Source organism: Misgurnus anguillicaudatus, chromosome 17 (assembly GCF_027580225.2).
Source record: "Misgurnus anguillicaudatus chromosome 17, ASM2758022v2, whole genome shotgun sequence".
NCBI classification, from domain to species: domain Eukaryota; kingdom Metazoa; phylum Chordata; class Actinopteri; order Cypriniformes; family Cobitidae; genus Misgurnus; species Misgurnus anguillicaudatus.
In genome coordinates this window covers 24060625-24077554 of record NC_073353.2, presented here as the reverse complement: position 1 = coordinate 24077554, position 16930 = coordinate 24060625, and the positions used below count along the sequence as shown (strand labels likewise).

The 16930-nt window shown below is 37.1% G+C and overlaps 2 protein-coding genes across 4 annotated transcripts in view; both read left to right on the top strand.

The window, feature by feature from the left end:
• ptpn4a (protein tyrosine phosphatase non-receptor type 4a) overlaps positions 1 to 3486 on the top strand; it is a 50522-nt gene extending 47036 nt beyond the window's left edge. Inside the window, exon 27 of the mRNA XM_055216384.2 lies at positions 1181 to 3486. Coding sequence (XP_055072359.2) covers positions 1181 to 1273 — 93 coding nt within the window. The 3' untranslated portion in view covers positions 1274 to 3486. The remainder of the gene's footprint in view (positions 1 to 1180) is intronic.
• Positions 3487 to 4332: 846 nt separating this feature from the next.
• The window catches only part of epb41l5 (erythrocyte membrane protein band 4.1 like 5), a 41131-nt gene continuing 28533 nt past the window's right edge, over positions 4333 to 16930 (top strand). For 2 of the 3 annotated variants that reach the window (XM_055216387.2, XM_055216386.2), the window contains exons 1-7: positions 4333 to 4529; positions 5322 to 5526; positions 11655 to 11759; positions 14007 to 14049; positions 14373 to 14451; positions 14557 to 14601; positions 14695 to 14747. In XM_055216387.2, the coding sequence (XP_055072362.2) occupies positions 5347 to 5526; positions 11655 to 11759; positions 14007 to 14049; positions 14373 to 14451; positions 14557 to 14601; positions 14695 to 14747 (505 nt within the window). In that variant the 5' untranslated portion in view covers positions 4333 to 4529; positions 5322 to 5346. The remainder of the gene's footprint in view (positions 4530 to 5321; positions 5527 to 11654; positions 11760 to 14006; positions 14050 to 14372; positions 14452 to 14556; positions 14602 to 14694; positions 14748 to 16930) is intronic. The other variant, XM_055216385.2, reaches the window with a different exon arrangement.

Genomic DNA, 16930 nt, shown 5'->3' with positions numbered 1-16930 from the left:
CCTTTCAAATAGCATAGAGAAGCTATGGTACCGATCACAGAACAAACGTGTCATCGTTGAGACAACGTAGTGACAAACGTCTTGTAGAGCAGTTTGTCCATTTAGGGCTATTGTAGAAACATGATGCCTCAAAATGGCGACTTCCATGTAAGGGGACCCACGGTGTATGTAGATAAAATGGCTCATTCTAAGGTAATAAAAACAATACAGTTCATTATGTAAGGCCTTTATCCACCACTGATAATATAGTTATGTATATTATATTGCATTTCTGTCAAATGATTTACACAATGCACCTTTAAGACTTGTCTAAGCAGTTTATGCAACTAACCACAGGAGAGAGAGTGCATGAGTGTTTTATTACTGTAGATAAAATTACATGCAAATACAGATTAAATTTTTTTGCATTATAGTACCTATAGTATATTTGTCAATTTTTTTTGTCAAGTTTGATAATCAAAATAGATTCTGTAGTCACTAGTAGTTTAAAGGTGCAGTGTGCAAATTTTAGTGGCATCTAGTGGTGAGGTTGTGAATTGCAACCAACGGCTCAGTCCACTGCTCACCCCTTGTTTTGAAATGCATAGAGAAGCTATGGTAGCCGCCACCGGAAAAACATGACATCATCGGACACAACTTAGTAAAAAGTTTGTCCGTTAAGGGCTTCTGTATGAACATGGTGGCACAAAATGTCGACTTCCATGTAAGGGGACCCTCTGTGTATGTAGATAAAAACGTCTTATTTTAAGGTAATAAAAACATAAAAGTTCATTATAAAAAGGTCTTTATACACCTCTGATAATATAGTTTTGTATATTATTTTGCATTTCTGTCAAGAGATACTTATAAAAATTACACACTGCACCTTTAATTTTCTAGTTACTGTGTTCATGACAAGGATTATTCGCAGCATGTGATACACATTTTTCAGTATTGTACATACATAAATGCCTCCTTATTCACATTGTAGGCTACATAAAAAATACCATGGTGTTAACATCATCTAGTTTCTTTCAGTCCACATCCTGTCATCTGTTTTCTAAAATAGATGCATGTCTTATAGTTCACACAGTGATTCTGTAGTCATTATGGTTCTTTTTCTCTCTCTCACGCACACACACCGCCTGTGAATTATGCTCTTCATTCAACATGACTTCCTCTCTGTTCTGTGTCCTCTCAGAGCCAGTTTAAGTTTGTCTGCGAGGCCATCCTGAGGGTTTACGAGGAGGGCCCGGTGAGATCGCTCAAGTCCATGTTGTATGAATCAAACTGATGTGATGCCAGCTTTTCCCGAAATCGATGCTGACGTTCAGTGACTCGACCTTCTCCACGCGATGATATCACGGATCGCTGGGGTCTTTTCTCGAGTCAGGAACACAGGACATAAAGAAAGCACTGCTGCACTTTAGGCTGGCAAGAAAGACAATATGCCAAGCTTCAATGAAAAAAACAAAACAAAAAAAATCTAACAAAGGTGAATTTGGTACTTGTTGGGACTTAAGTGTTCAGGGTTTTGCTAAATATAAATATATGTTAATAATGAATATAGTTGAGACTTCTGGTGCCAAATGTAAGTGTGTAAGGGCAGGCCCGTGAATGAATGAGTTTTTTTATGTGGTCACCTCAATTATTTGGAAAGAAAACGCAGAACAGAAATGACACAAGACAATTCACATCCAGGCCTGTGCTGCAGATGATCAGTTTTACGTTTATTAGTATTTATTGTTTTAATCTTAAATGTTGAGCTCTGCTTATTGAACAAAACTAACTACTTACAAATCAAGATCTGCTTTTCCATAAAACAAATGATGGTGGATCATTATTATTCTGTTTGCTTTGTTCTCTTTTTATAGGCGAATGAAATTAACTTTTATTTATTGTGCTTTTTGTTTATTTTAGCAGTCATTCAGCTAAAATAGCTGAAAGCAACACTTTGCATTACAGTTGCTTCTCAAGTGCTCTGTGTCTGCAGTATATAGCATTGAATCAAGCCTGACACAGTCAGGATGGACTATAATGCAAAATATTTATCACCCGTTATTCATAAGTCTTGTCTGTAGTGCAGATGTTTAAGGAATAGTTCATCATTTACCCACTCTCATGTGCTCAAAAACCTCTATTACTCAATGAAACACCAGTTTTAAAAAGAATTGTATTGTTTTATTCCATACAATGTATGCATTTTGGACAAAAATAACAAACACACAAATTATTCCATATTATTCATTGGGTATTTTACAATATATACAATATATACATTTGAGGAACAGCCTAAAATGTAAATCTTTATTTGCTCACATAGCTCTTAAATCTCCTTTGTGCCTCTGTTTATTCATGCTTATCATCGCAGTCACTCCGTTTACATTAGACTTCTGCATTTGGCATACACTTTCATCCAAAGTTGCTTTGCACAGCATTCAAGTTTATCAGTATCTGCATTCCCTGGAATCTAAACCAATGAGCTTGCCATTGCCATCGCTATGTACTACTAGTTGAGCTATAGTTATAGGAAAGCAATAAGCTACATGGCACTCTATATGTTTGCATATTTACATGCTCAAATGAGATTTGAGAGCTTAAGTAAGGAATACTTATTAACAAACTTTTTTTGTTTTTACACAGACCTGCTCAAGAGAGTTGGGAATTTTCTCCCTTTTTATGCTTACTCTCTTCCACGGGTTAAATCTGGTGTCCTCTTGTGCATATGTGTAACATCCCTTTATCTAAGATGCAATTAACAAACTAAGACTGCGTGCGTGTGTGTTACTGTATGTTTCTGTCTGTATGTGTGCAATTGTTTGAATGTCAGTCTAATTCACATTCAGGTTTGACCTAGGCCTGGCTCAAAACTTTAGATATAATGTTTTCTTGTTTATTGTGTTTATTTAACTGAGCCCTACTTTTATGATAAGTATTGTGTTTAGAAGCCGTCAGATCCGACATTGGCTTTGAATCTGACAAAATAGCATTGGCCCCTAAGATGCTTGCAGACATATAGAATATACATTTTTGACATTATTAAATTTGTGACCCATTACAGAGTTTTTAACAGGATATGTTTAGTTGAATGCGGAGTCAAATTAGTCCATGCCTATACTCTTTGTAAGGTACTATATTTTACAGGCATTACTGTCATTTCTTTGTAGTCATACTTGCTGGAGAAACTAGGTTTTAGGACCAAATTATTCCCTCTTATGTTTATTACACAGCAGTAAATTAATAGATTTTACTAAAAGATATTATTCAAAAGCAAAACAGGAAAGCGGAGAAATTTTGGAGAAACTAAATGCCTCATGCCTTGTGGGAAAGACACAGCACTTTTTCAAAAAACCATACAATTACAAAGAGGTGTTAACATTTTATTTGCTGCAAGTAACAGGAAGGTTGTTACACGTGTCAATTTTTATGAAAATATTAAAAAGTGTACATACATTATATTAAAAAGAAAATCTTTAAATAAAATGTGTGCTGTTGATTGTTATTTTATTTAAACGTTGTCTTCAAAAGTTCTATGATACAATTGCAACCATTTGTCTGTTCAAATGAAGACGTGATTTTAGTTGTAATAAGTTTCTGGATTTACTGCCGTAGAGTTACCTGTGGGTGGCGCTGTTGTAAAAATACAGAGCACCTGTAAAAACCTGACAATGTCATTTAACTTCCAAGATTGTCTTCTCATTCTGCCAATATCAACAGAATCCTTATCTAGTTAGATTTAACTTAACATTTTAATCATTAGAATGTGCAAACAACCAGTACATTACAGAACAGAAGTTGGCAAGACATTAAAACGCGTATGTTTGTGAACATCAAGTCCTGTACATTTTGACTACCAAATCAAATAACTTAATTGTCACATCCTTGACACAGGAGTACAAATCTTGTTTGCATAGTCCTGGCAGCAGTGTAGTTAAGATGCACAGTTACAACAATAAATATAGTACACATATCAGTAAGTACAGTTCCAATGTGTAAAATACAGTATGGTACAGCATAGTGAAGTGATTTATTTACCATAGTACATTACTAAAATAGCCATTAGTAACACAACATTGTACCATCACAGTACTTTTTGTAATAATTTAAGGGTGTCATTCATGTTTTTAATTATAACAGTCATTTCATTGTGCATACAGCTAAATTGGGAAAACCACATTTTTTATAATCTATTGGTTTGCTCTAAATGTTCATTCAACTATCATAACTCAATACTAAGTCGCATACTAGTTTACTGAAAAATAATAAAGAAAAGTTGTTTAATAATAACTCTCTAATAATGTTCGCCCAACACCGGCCCTTTAAATGAAATCCACTTTTAGGGACTTACATGACGTCATTTCCGGAGGGAAAACAGCCATCCTGGAGTCTTGCGGAGCAGGGAGAATATCGCTTGCACTTATCAACACAAAAAAAAGGCGGTGAAAGCAGACTACGGCTTAGAAGATGGATAATTCAAAACACAAAGTAGTTTTTTGATAAAAGGCGATGCGAGAGGACATTTTCATCAGTGAAATATTCTTAAATCTGCAGTAAGTATCGCTTTTGTCTCTGGACTGATGGAGGATCAACAAGTGCTTGCGCCGCTAGAGCGTGAATGTCTGAGTGGGACGCTTTTCATATCAAGCAATCCCAAAACCCGACATGAAATCCAACTAAAGCTGAATAGAGTTGTTGTGAAGGCTGGTTATTTGTGCCTACATATAAATAGCTTATTTTTGTGTCGTTTTGACGTTTAATTTTAATAGTGCGTAATAGTTTAGTCTTTTAAGCAAACAGGTGTCACCGGAGTTTAGCGCGTGATACAAGACCGAGTTCATACCGCGCGTGTAATCTGACAGTAAACACTAACCACTCGATTTTTTTTTCAAACTTATTTTTCCTTTCAAATATCGTTATCAGTGTTCGTGAACTAGATATAAAGGACTAAGTTACGAATTACAGGAAACTTATCATGGTGCTGCTAAAGTAAGACAAATGGATAAGTGTTTTGGTGGAAAAAGAGTAAAAATACATGCTATATGCTATGTTATGCTGTCATGCTATATTTTACTAAGTTACTACTTTATATTAAATATAGACTGCTATTGTAACAAATGTTTGTTTAGAAACGAGAAGCCATTCATGGTATTTACTGTGGTCTTGCTATGCTTCAGTTGAACCATGGTTGCTATTCAAAAGCTGTGGTAAATTTTCATAAGGACATTTTGTGGTCTTCCACAAAAAAAAAAAACTACTGTCATCATGCAAATGTGGTGAATTTTCATATTAGTTGGCCAGAGTCTGTAATTTAACTGTGATGTTGTTATGACTGTTTCTTCCAGGCTGGACTAATAAATCTTCCTGATCATGCTCAGTTTTCTGCGGCGGACTCTGGGCCGGCGGTCCATCCGCAAGCATGCTGAGAAAACTCGTCTCCGGGAAGCCCAGCGAGCAACAACACACATCCCTGCTGCTGGAGATGCCAAATCCATCATCACTTGCCGAGTGTCTTTGTTGGATGGTACAGATGTCAGTGTTGACTTGCCGGTGAGTTGAGTTTAGGACTGAGAAATTCGCATTTCTTCTGGAAAGTGTACATGATGATGCAACTTGTTTAAGTCACTAATGTTTGTTTGGTTGACTCAGATCTAGGATTCTAGTGGTGGCAGTTGTACTTCCAATGTGAAACTTGTTTTGTTGTATCATGAGTTTCACAATTTAAGGTGACCTTGATTTGATAAAAGCTTAGTTAAATCCAATGCATTAGTGTGCTGTGGTAGAAACATCCTTGTCTACTGAGTCACGTACAATAAGGCAAATGCTCCCCCTTTGTAAATTGCTGTTAGAGGCTGTTTTTTATTACTCTTTTTCTAATACAGTTATGGGAGAAAACCTGGGAAAAGAGTGGTATATGTGGATTCAGTTGTTATTTGGACCTAGTCATACTCTTCACACTTTGTAAGACCTTAGGCTTGGCAGTTCTGAAAATACTTGAAACTTCGATATTATTTTAACTTGACTTTAAAAAGTTATTTTAAGTTTATTCTAAGTTTGCTGCTCTTACTAACGTAATGATGCATAATAGAAGAATGGTGCGATGAAGGAGCATGGATGTATGTATTTATGTATGGATATCTGTCTGTGATAACAGTATCCACCTCTACAATATAGACATAATATAGTATTAAATTATTAGTTTAAGAATAATTTTATGCAGATGTTGCAACAAACCCTCTGTTGCAATTAAGCCCACCCAGTGTTGTAGTCAAGTCCTGCCTTTAACTCGACAGCCTTTGGTCTTAGTCTGGACTTGGACTCGAATGAGCTGAACTTGACTACAACACTGACCCCACCTATGGGGTGTAAGTTGTAATGTTTAGATTTTTTTCACTTGTTAAAGGGGAGGTTTAATGCTATTTCATGCATTCTGACTTATTAACATAGTTTAAGACTTGTAGTCCTCATGCTTAACATAAGCAAAGTGTCAAAAAAGCAGTTGAGCTTGTAACAGTATTTCTGAGCCAAACTCACGCCTCCTTTTTCCTACAAGTTTCAGAAAGTTTATTTCAAATGGGGGTATCCGTTACGACTGATTGACCCCATATTCCTTTTATGGGCCTTTACCTCCAGAAAAGCATGCCTGCCCTGCACGTCAAGTGAGAGCGAGAATGCGCATTAGCATTGCTCCGTCGAGTAGAAGTCACCGGTGTCACTGCACAGCACGCGACAACTTTGTTTTAGCATGATAGCTCGACAAAAGAAGTGTGTTTTTGGATCTAAGGAGAAGAAAACCTTATTTAGCTTTCCCTGTCGTAAGACAACAGTGGATGCAGTTCGTCTTTACCGGACAGCAACGTAATTGCGATTGAGTGTTTGTTCCCTGGCTGCATTTCGGCGAGGACTGCTTTACAAACAAGGTTCAGTTTGACGCCGGATTTTCCAAATTTTTACAACTATTGGAGCGGTCAAAACTTTAAAAGACCCCATTTAGGAGTCACAACCACAGGCATAAGTAATTCAAAATCTCACGTGTTTTGTTTGCAATCGCGCATACGTGCATTTAATGTAAACAACACCGACAACATCACTTTGTACTGCATTTACAACATTTACACCTTTTTAAACGGGCAAATGCAGTTAAAAACTGGATTATGTTGCATTTTTATTAAAATAGCGGATAAACAAGCCAGGATTAATAACCTGTTAGAGACGTCCTGCTGTAATCGTTGCTGCTATTGTTCCTGTCTGCCATTACGGACTAAGTATCCGATTCTGGATCATATTTATAATATAAGGCTGGTTATTTAAAAAAAAATTTTTTTTTTAAAAGTTTGATTTCCATCTATGTCGGCTGTAAATCCAAAACTAGTATCCGAAGCTGGGCGTACTCGTAACTCTTCAGCTCCGCCTACCGCACTGTTCGACCTTTTACGGCAAAAATCGGTAGGGCTGTTTTTTCTTTTATAAATCTGACTAAACGAAAGACTCTTTGGATATATGAATGATGAAATACTACTCTATATATAAGCAAGATTAACCTTAGATTGGCAAAAAACGTCTTGTGTTATGTCAGCTTTAAAGTGATCATTTGTAGCATGTATGTACAGGTTCGAAAAGTCGAATATTTTTTTAAATGACAGCCATAACCAAAATCCGTTGTGCCTTGCTCTCCTCTGCATATGACTTGACTTCCCAACATTAAATAATCGTGACCTAATGTCACTTGAAGTGAAATCTTAAGTTTATTTTTGCTATGTCTTGATGTCTCCTAGCTTTAAGCCTAATGTTTGTCTTTCTGTTTATTGGTTATTGGCATCATCACTCTTGTAGGCATGTGTGTCATTGGATTGTGGACAATGAATTACTTCCCCTCCGCTTCTTAATACCTTTGTTTATGCTGTGGGTGAGGAATTTCTGTGACCTTCAGCAGAATGTGTTTTATGTGCTTGAGAACTTCAGTATGTTGTTGTTGTTGTTTAATTGATGACTCAGGGCTTTATGCTCACATGTTTGTTTAGGAGTACTCTCATACTCGCTTAAGTTATCCTCCTATATTGCTTTCCTATGTCCTGAGTAGCTTTAGAAAAATGAAACATTTTTGGCATTCCTAATCAGCCATTTGAATGTTGTTTTGCTACCATTGCTTTTGACATATATGAATCCTGTCTTGGCTGGTCCTGAGAGGTTTCTAATGTTCTCTTTGAAACTAAGCAAGGACATTATCAATAAACGCAGGACTCATGTCATGGAGAATTGGGTACAGAAACTCTATTAAACGAGCACAGATTCTTATATGTTGCTACATTAAACTTATCTTGCAGGTTTTATTTCACCAGTCATTTAAAATTTGCATTTATGATGCATGTTTGTTATTCCCAAACAAAGAGAGCATGCATCCTGTGTTTCTCATGCAGTTTGTGTCTACTGTGCTACAGCGGGCACGCGCACAAGAAAGACACTTCTTGAAATTAGCGACAATAGCAGACAGCACTAAACATTCAAATGTGTGGTTACACTTTACCAAGGTCGATGCTGACAATGCAACAAAACTTTAGCTTGGAGTAATATGTATTATGTATTTTTATCGGATATGTTCAGTACTTTGGTCAACACTCGTTGTAATATAGTGCTATATAAATAAAATGATAGTGCAATACAATAATAATATAATTAAAATCTTAATGATACCCATCCTTACCATCTCACATCAGCCATACTAGTTTACTCTGAGATCTCAATGTTTATTGTTGTTCTGTTCCTATTGTAGATGGCTTACAGTGGGTCTCATTCACTAATAATTGCGTACATTTTTCGTATTTATACGCACACTTGAACCTTCTGCCTAATTCACAACGCGTGCGGACGCACATAAGTTTGTTCTTATGCTTGTTCTTATGTTAGTCAATTTGGAGTGTTCTACATGAGCATCTGCGTGCGCAAATTTGGTAATACATTTTGCTTTGCATTTTTTATTTGGGAGGTTTTGCTGTCGCTGGAGGAAGCCAGTGCTGTCCACCGACCGAGTAACGGTAAATAAGTATTAATTGCTTTAACAAATATGACATTTAATTAATATGATAGATACACGCATCTGTATCTAAAATAATATAGACAGGAGATCAAGTGATTGACGTTTGGACTTCTCATTACATTTACATGACCTTTACAATACATTAGGCATTAAGCAGACGCCTTAATATAGAGATTTAAAAAGTGAGGAAAGCATGAAGATTTGCAATTAAAAATAAGTAGGCTATAATAATGTATAATAAATTGTATATAATAATATAGATCACATATAAGAATATGTAATACAGAAAATATTATATTATCAAGTATAATCATGTAAATGTTATATATCAACATTAGTTGTGATTATTGCGTACGTGATTATTGCGTATGAGTGTTTTTAGGTTTTCTTGAATTTTTGCGTACATTTATAAGACATTTTGATACGAAAATTTTTCATTGAATCACAATTTGTTCGTGAAAACATCCGTACGCACATCTCAAGCAAAAATTTGTGCGTTCGCATGCTTAGTGAATGAGACCCAGTGTTTTGTTTTGGTTTTCAACAATTTCCTCTGGGGCCTATACCATGAAGCTGGTTTAGTTGGTTAGCCAGCTTTGTTTAGGATTAGTTTGTGCAAATTCTGGGTTTTGGGTACCATGAAAATAGCTTTTACCAACAAGGCCTTCACATTGGCTTGGTTTTGTCAACCTGAAACTAATCCTGTAACCCTGAGTTTGTTAACCATTTCATGGTACGGGCCCCTGATCTGTTATACAAAGGAAATAATCTGCATACATTTACGTGGTTTAGTCAACAAATAAATGAAAAGATCTGGATTTATAGCATTTATAGTCCGAAATCACAACAAAGATATTGGATGAGTTGTCAGTATTGTTTACTTAACATAAACTCTTCTGTTCAAAATGAACATGGGTAAATTTTCATTAACATTTTAAATTCTTATCTGTTCTTCATCTCCCAAAAGCTGTTGTAAAGCTGTATACGTTCTTTTGTATTGCTTTAATAGTTTGAAAAAACTTAAGCAAATAATGACCAAATGTATATATTTTTTAGATAAACTTTTTCTTAATGATTAAAAAAGAGAGATTGTTGATCTTTTTCCACTACAAAACCCATGTTTACACTGCTATGCTGCCGAAAAGGAACAAAAGGCTTAAAATATTGTTACAGTCAACAGGCAGCACAAACATGCATTAACCATCTGTAGCATCTCCAAGGAAAAGCCTTTTAGACAGTAACCCCTAGAAACCCATAAATGCTGAATTGGGCTTTCACGGCCCAGGCTCCAAGTTAAACAGTTTATTTCCAGGCTTGACATGGCCCCCTTGCTTTTGATTAAAGCCTAGACTACAGAGAAGCCCCATGTTACAAATCTTGTGAAGTGCACACTATGGGTGGGTCAGGATGGTTAGCTATTCAATTGGTTGATCTGAATTAAGGATTTTCTTTTAAAATTTTTGTCTGTAAATGCAAATGAACTAAATTAAGTCTTATGGAAAACACTGCGTTAGAAACATTTTGGAGAAAGCAAGTGTAGCAACAGTTTCTATTATTCGGTGGATTAGGACTGAATTTACTTCTTTTGTATCTTAAGTCATTTTCACACTAGACTGTGCTTGAAAACTAAGGTTTGGGGTATAGTGAATGCTGATGCTAATACTGTTCACAACTGGTAATAAAGCAGCCCTGCTGATACTACTATAGGGTATACTGAGCCTATTATTATTGTAATGCATTAGAATAATGCATCTGTTATTGCTGCTACAGAAATTACCTTTGGGAAGCAGCTTGCTTTCTCTGCATCTTTTTCAGTGCATCCAAGGCAGACAGAATGAAAACGTAGTGTGTGTTGTTATCTAAGTGAAAGCATGGAGGATTTGGGTTCAGACCAGAGAGTCGAACCAAGTTTCTGTCTTGCCTGCTGGATGCAGGCTGAGGAATGTAACTGCGCCTCCAAAGGCCGAGCGCTTGCCTAGCAGGCTGGAAAACCTCAGCTGAACAATGTGAGGCCTGAGCCCGGGGTTCACTCAAGCACACAATGGATTCTTTGTCTGCATTCTTGTAGCTTGCTGGGATACTTTATACGCTATGCCAACTAACTGGGGCCTCCGTGAGTATCCGGTGCGGAGTGCCCAGGCTGATGCTACACCCGCCTTCCCAACTCGGAGCACAACAGTTGGGTGAGCGGTTCGTGAGTCAGCTCTCTTCGGTTTCTACATGTGACAGCTGTTTGAAGCTGTCTGATAGGTCTTCGATAACGAGAAACAAATACTGAACTAATTTTGATTTAACACTGAGAACCCACAAAGTGGCCCAAGTAATGGTAGTAACATTCGGCACTTCTTTAAAAAAAATACTTGTAAATTGTTTGACTATTTGCCTTTTGGTTTATGTCTCTGGTGGTTATAGGCCAGGTGCTCTTTTCTTTGTGATGGGCCAGGGGATGGCTCATTGGCTTAATAGGATGAGCAGAATGAATTGAGGCAATATTCGGTTATCATGGTAACACACAGAAGTTTGTACACAGAACATGTAGTCCAGCATTTTTAAGTGATAAATTAAAGTGGAGCTGGCAAAGATAAACTTCATATCGTTTTCCTGCAGACTATACTTTTGATATAAATCTTATTTTTTTCTCCAGAAAAAAGCCAAAGGTGCAGAGCTGTTTGATCAGATCATGTACCACCTGGATATTGTAGAAACGGATTACTTCGGCCTGCGCTTCATGGATTCAGCCCAAGTCCCGGTAAGAGCCGAATTGTTTAGATGGTGTTTGCAGGGTGTGTTTTAAAATGTTTGCTGATTTGACTGACACAATAGGCATGTTAAAGTAATACTTTCACCTGTTTTACACTGCAAAATCTGTCAATTTTATTTGTATATATACAGTGCTGTGCAAAAGTCTTATGCTGCGTTTACACCAGCCGCGGTAGAGGCGTGAAGCGCGAGTGATTTCAATGTTAAGTCAATGTGAAGATGCGTTGATGCGTGTCTGGAGGTCTCGCGACGCGAATGAGGCGTTTGGCGCGGAAGACGCGTTTCCGCCTCATTCGCGCGAATGGTGCTTTTTGTGCATTTTGTGTTTGACGCGAATTGCCGGCTGACGCCCGAGTTGAAGAATTTGAACTTTGGCGGAATTTCTCTCCACGTTAGCCTATCAGGAGCCTGCTTGATGCTGTGGCGGTAGCCCCGCCCGGAGTCACTCATTCAACATGAAGGAATGCTTGATATTGTCCGCAGCAGTCACCGGGAGCTATACGACACAAGTTCTTATTTATATAAGCCGTTTCTCAATACCAAGTACGCCAAACTCGAATTTGTGTCCTTCGTAGTTCGAACTTGTTTAGACTCGGAAGAACGAACTCCTGACACGAAATGCATTCTGGGAAACTTCGCTGTCATAAGTCCACACAAGTCTCCTCTGATGCATCCTCGATAAAATGGGCAGATCAAGAACACATCCGGGGATTTTATGTGAACTTGAGCTTGATGCGAACTTTGATTTGGAACAGTACTTGGGCTGCGACTGATGACGTTTCACAAGTCCACAAGAACACAAGTACAGACAAGAACGCATATTGAGAAACGGCTATAGAGACAGGAATAAAAAGGTCCTTGCTTGGAAGAGTGTCAGTGAGGATATTGGGCAACCTCGTAAGTTATACAAATTTCACTTTTGAGTCATGGGACGTTTATCGACCCACGCCGTTTATTTTCCCCCTATAGTAAGGTGACCAAATACCAAATACAAACTGGTAACTCTCAATAAATGCACAATCAAAATCAGTCATCTTGCAAACAGACAACCGCATAGCACTTGCCCCTCCCACAAGAAGCATATTTTGCCTTTGACGCACGTCAAATGCTTGCTTTTTTCGCGCTACACGCGCAAATACATTCAAACTGTTCAAGTGGCAAACTAGGCGCGGTAGACGCGATTTTGATGCCTGAAACGCGGTTGGTGTAAACGCACCATTAGGCCACCATGCTAGAATTAGATTTGTTGTTTTTCCAGTGTTATAGTGATCATATATAATTGTTTCTCAGTCTCTTTAATAGAATACAACCAGAAAATACAGGATATGTGTATGTAGTATTAAAAACTGAATTAAAATGTAAACTGATATGTCAAGTTTTTATTGTAAATCCTCTTCCACTTGAGCAATAAGAGGAAACTGCAGGATTTCTTAAACCTAAAAAAATTAAAGAAATTAGTCTTTTTACTTCATTTTGCTCAAAAACGCTCAAGATGTGTTTAGTGTCAAGAGAGGTCACACTAAACACTGACGATGCATAAAGATGATGAATATAATTTTTTTTCATATAAAGAATTGCATTGCAAGTTATGTATCGGGTGTTGAAAGAAATGTGTCTAGACATTTCTCACTCACTGTTGCCTGGGTGGAGCTAGGAAGATAATTTCTCTATCAAAGCAGCATGCTCATAGTTTCTTATCTTACTGATGTTTTACAATGCCAGTCTGCATGACTATGTGGTCTTTGTCATGTGGTAGGTAATGCAGTGTAAGTAGACTTGATTCAAACTTGTATTAAACTAAATTGAAAGCTTATTTGTAACTTTAAGGGTGACAAAAATCTGCAATATATTATCAAATAGTGCTGAAGGTAGCGTAGAGACTGGGGAGAGGAAGAGAAGAGTGTGTGTGGAATGTGTGGGAGAGTACATTGAAACTTTTCCATCAACATGAGTGCCTCCACCCTCCCTACCTCCCTCCACATTGTTCATGCATCACCCCAATAGAGAAGCCCAGCTATAGACAGGGCAGAAGTTTCTAGATTACTGACACAGAAAGTTGCTTTCTATTAAAAGAGTGTCTGTTTGTAAAATGTTAACCTAAAGGCATTCTTGCATGCTTGACCTGGTCTCTCTACACATAATGAAGATTGTATTGTTTGTCAATACCTAATCAATGATTTAACCTATTTATTAATGTATACAAAACAACTGTGATTTTTTTTTTTACATTTTACAGCATTGGCTTGATGTCACCAAAAGCATCAAAAAACAAGTCAAAAGTAAGTAGAAAGTGTTTCATTATCCAAGCCGTTCTATTGTCAATGTTTTGGGATAGACCTAGATATGTATTGCTCTCAGAAATAACTGTTTGTGAAAGTTTAATGATTAACCATGTCTGTGAAGTCGAGGCTGTAGTGAACCATGAAAACAGTACTTTGTATCTCATTCCTTGCATGACAAATTCTTTCATAAATTCCATTTCTATTATGTAACGGCCTTTGTGTCTTAGCAAAAAAGCTTTGCGTCACCTAATACAAATCATCAGGTCAATTGTACTTGTAGAAAGTGTGTATTTTATTCTGTGCTTTGTCTTATGTTTTAGTTGGACCACCATATTGCCTCCATATGAGAGTAAAGTTTTATTCCTCTGAGCCCAACAACCTGCATGAAGAGCTAACAAGGTTTGTTGCCCATTTTTGTCATTAGAAATCTAGTAATAAATAAATAAGGTAGAGTGAAACATATACTACTAATTTTTTGTTTTTTTCACAACCATTTTTTTGTAGATACCTTTTTGTACTACAATTAAAGCAGGACATTCTCAGTGGCAAGTAAGTTTATTATTAAGGTTTATTCACCTATTATTAAAGACATTACAAACCATCTTTATGGTCTTGATGAGCTGATGATCTTGTTGAACATAGGTTGGAGTGCCCTTTTGACACAGCTGTGGAGTTGGCTGCGTACTCTTTGCAGGGTAAGAGTAATGCAAATTTCCTTGATTGATTAATGTTGTACATTTACACAGTTCTGTTTTAAAAAGTCATATGGTAAGATATAAAATTTCCTTTGATCTTAAAAGGAATAGTATGTAGGATTGTGGCCAAAACTGGTATTGCAATCACACGGCTGGTGGCCAATAACCTTTGGGACTGTTTACACTTGGTATTAAGATGTGTTTTTGTTGATCGGATCACAAGTGGCCAAAAGAGACAAATCATGTTTACACCTGGTATTTAAATCCATCTCTTTTGTCCACTTTCAACCGCTTCTGTCCTGAATACTGTGAGGGGGTGGTCTGTGAGACGGTGGGCAAGTCTCTCTGCTGTCATTCAAACGCGAGCAGGAGTAATTATGTGTTTATATGGACGCGAACTAATATAATGTCAGAGTCCACTGCTTATTCAGCAAGTAAACATGCTGCACAGTGTTTTGTACATGTATATGTTAGAGCTCTAAATTTTCAGCGCAATTGATGAAATAGGATCGCGCAACTTTCACACGCTTGCAAAATAAAATTGCGGAGATCAGCCGCTATAGTTTTATCAATGAAAGGCTAAAAATAGTGCTTTTCACCGTGTGTTCGCCAGAAGTCAGAAAAGACGTAAAACATTGTGTTCAGTATTCCATATTAGATAAATGGGTGGCAAGAAGGCAGTCGCGTGTGGCTGTTCGAACACATTCAACCACATGTGCGTTTACACTACAAAAGCAATCCGATCGAAAGGGGTTTCGACTACCTCTGAATGTGGTTGAAAGTCGTCGAAAGTGGACGCGTTCAAAATGTTTTGAACACCGTTTACACCTGGCATTAACGTCGTCCACTTCTGATCCGATCGACGAAAATGCATGTTAATGACAAGTGTAAACAGCCTCAAAATGACAACATAAACATTAGTTGAGGGCTGCAACTCCACTTTTTAAATGACAATATCCTGGCCAGACCACTGTTGTCAGTGATATAAGTATTTGAAATGAAAATGATCAGGGCCATTTTATGATTAATTAATATAAATTTCTTACATACATTACTGTTCCTTTAAAGGGGACATATCATGAAATGTGACTTTTTCCAAGTTTAAAGCAGTGCTTCTCAATTATTTTCTGTCACGCCCCCCCCTAGGAAGAGGTAAACATTTCGCGCCCCCCCAACTCTCCGCCGCGACTGTAAATAGTATAATTTGTCTATAAAATTACACATCTGCAAAACATTGTATGCTTATTAACATTGAGAAAACACAAAAAGACAACACAAAAAAATAAATATCGATCAACTTACAACAAAGAATAACTTTATTAACATTGTTTTTTAGTCTGTAACAGAAAATACTTAAAATGCATCAATTTGCCTGAAATAAAAAAATCAATCCTTATTTAAAGTATAATATTTTTGGACCATTTGATACTGAAAAATTAAATATAACAATAAATAATAAAAACCACAAGCGGCTTATCAGCGTGATTGGGGTGTAATGTCTTTAAAAATCACTTCCTGAAAAAGTATTTTCCCTGGGGTCTTGCGCGCCCCCCCTGGTGTCGATTCGAGCCCCCCCTGGGGGTCCCGCCGCACTATTTGAGAAGCACTGGTTTAAAGGAACAGTATGTAGGATTGTGGCCAAAACTGGTATTGCAATCACAAAACTTGTGGCTAAAACTGGTACTGCAATCACACAGCTGGTGGCCAATACACAAAATGACAACATAAACATCAGTTGAGGGCTGCAACTCCACTTTTTAAATGACAATATCCTGTCCAGACCACTGTTGGCAGTGATATAAGTATTTGAAATTAAAATGATTTCTTAATGTCTAGTGACATATCAGGGCCATTTTATGATTAATTGATATAAATTTCTTACATACTGTACCTTTAAGTGTTATAATAATAATAATAATAATAATAATACCTTACATTTATATAGCGCTTTTTTTCTCAGTACTCAAAGCGCTTTACATATGAACGGGGGAATCTCCTCAACCACCACCAATGTGCAGCATCCACCTGGTTATTATAGATCCACAGTCCTTCTATCAACCTAGAAAATGTGATAATGAGCAACCCAGTAACTTAGTTTTGGTAAACCACTGAAAAAATAGGTAATTGAAAATTGGCTCCCCTTGTGATGTCAGTAGGGGATAATATCGCCCCTTAATCTGCAC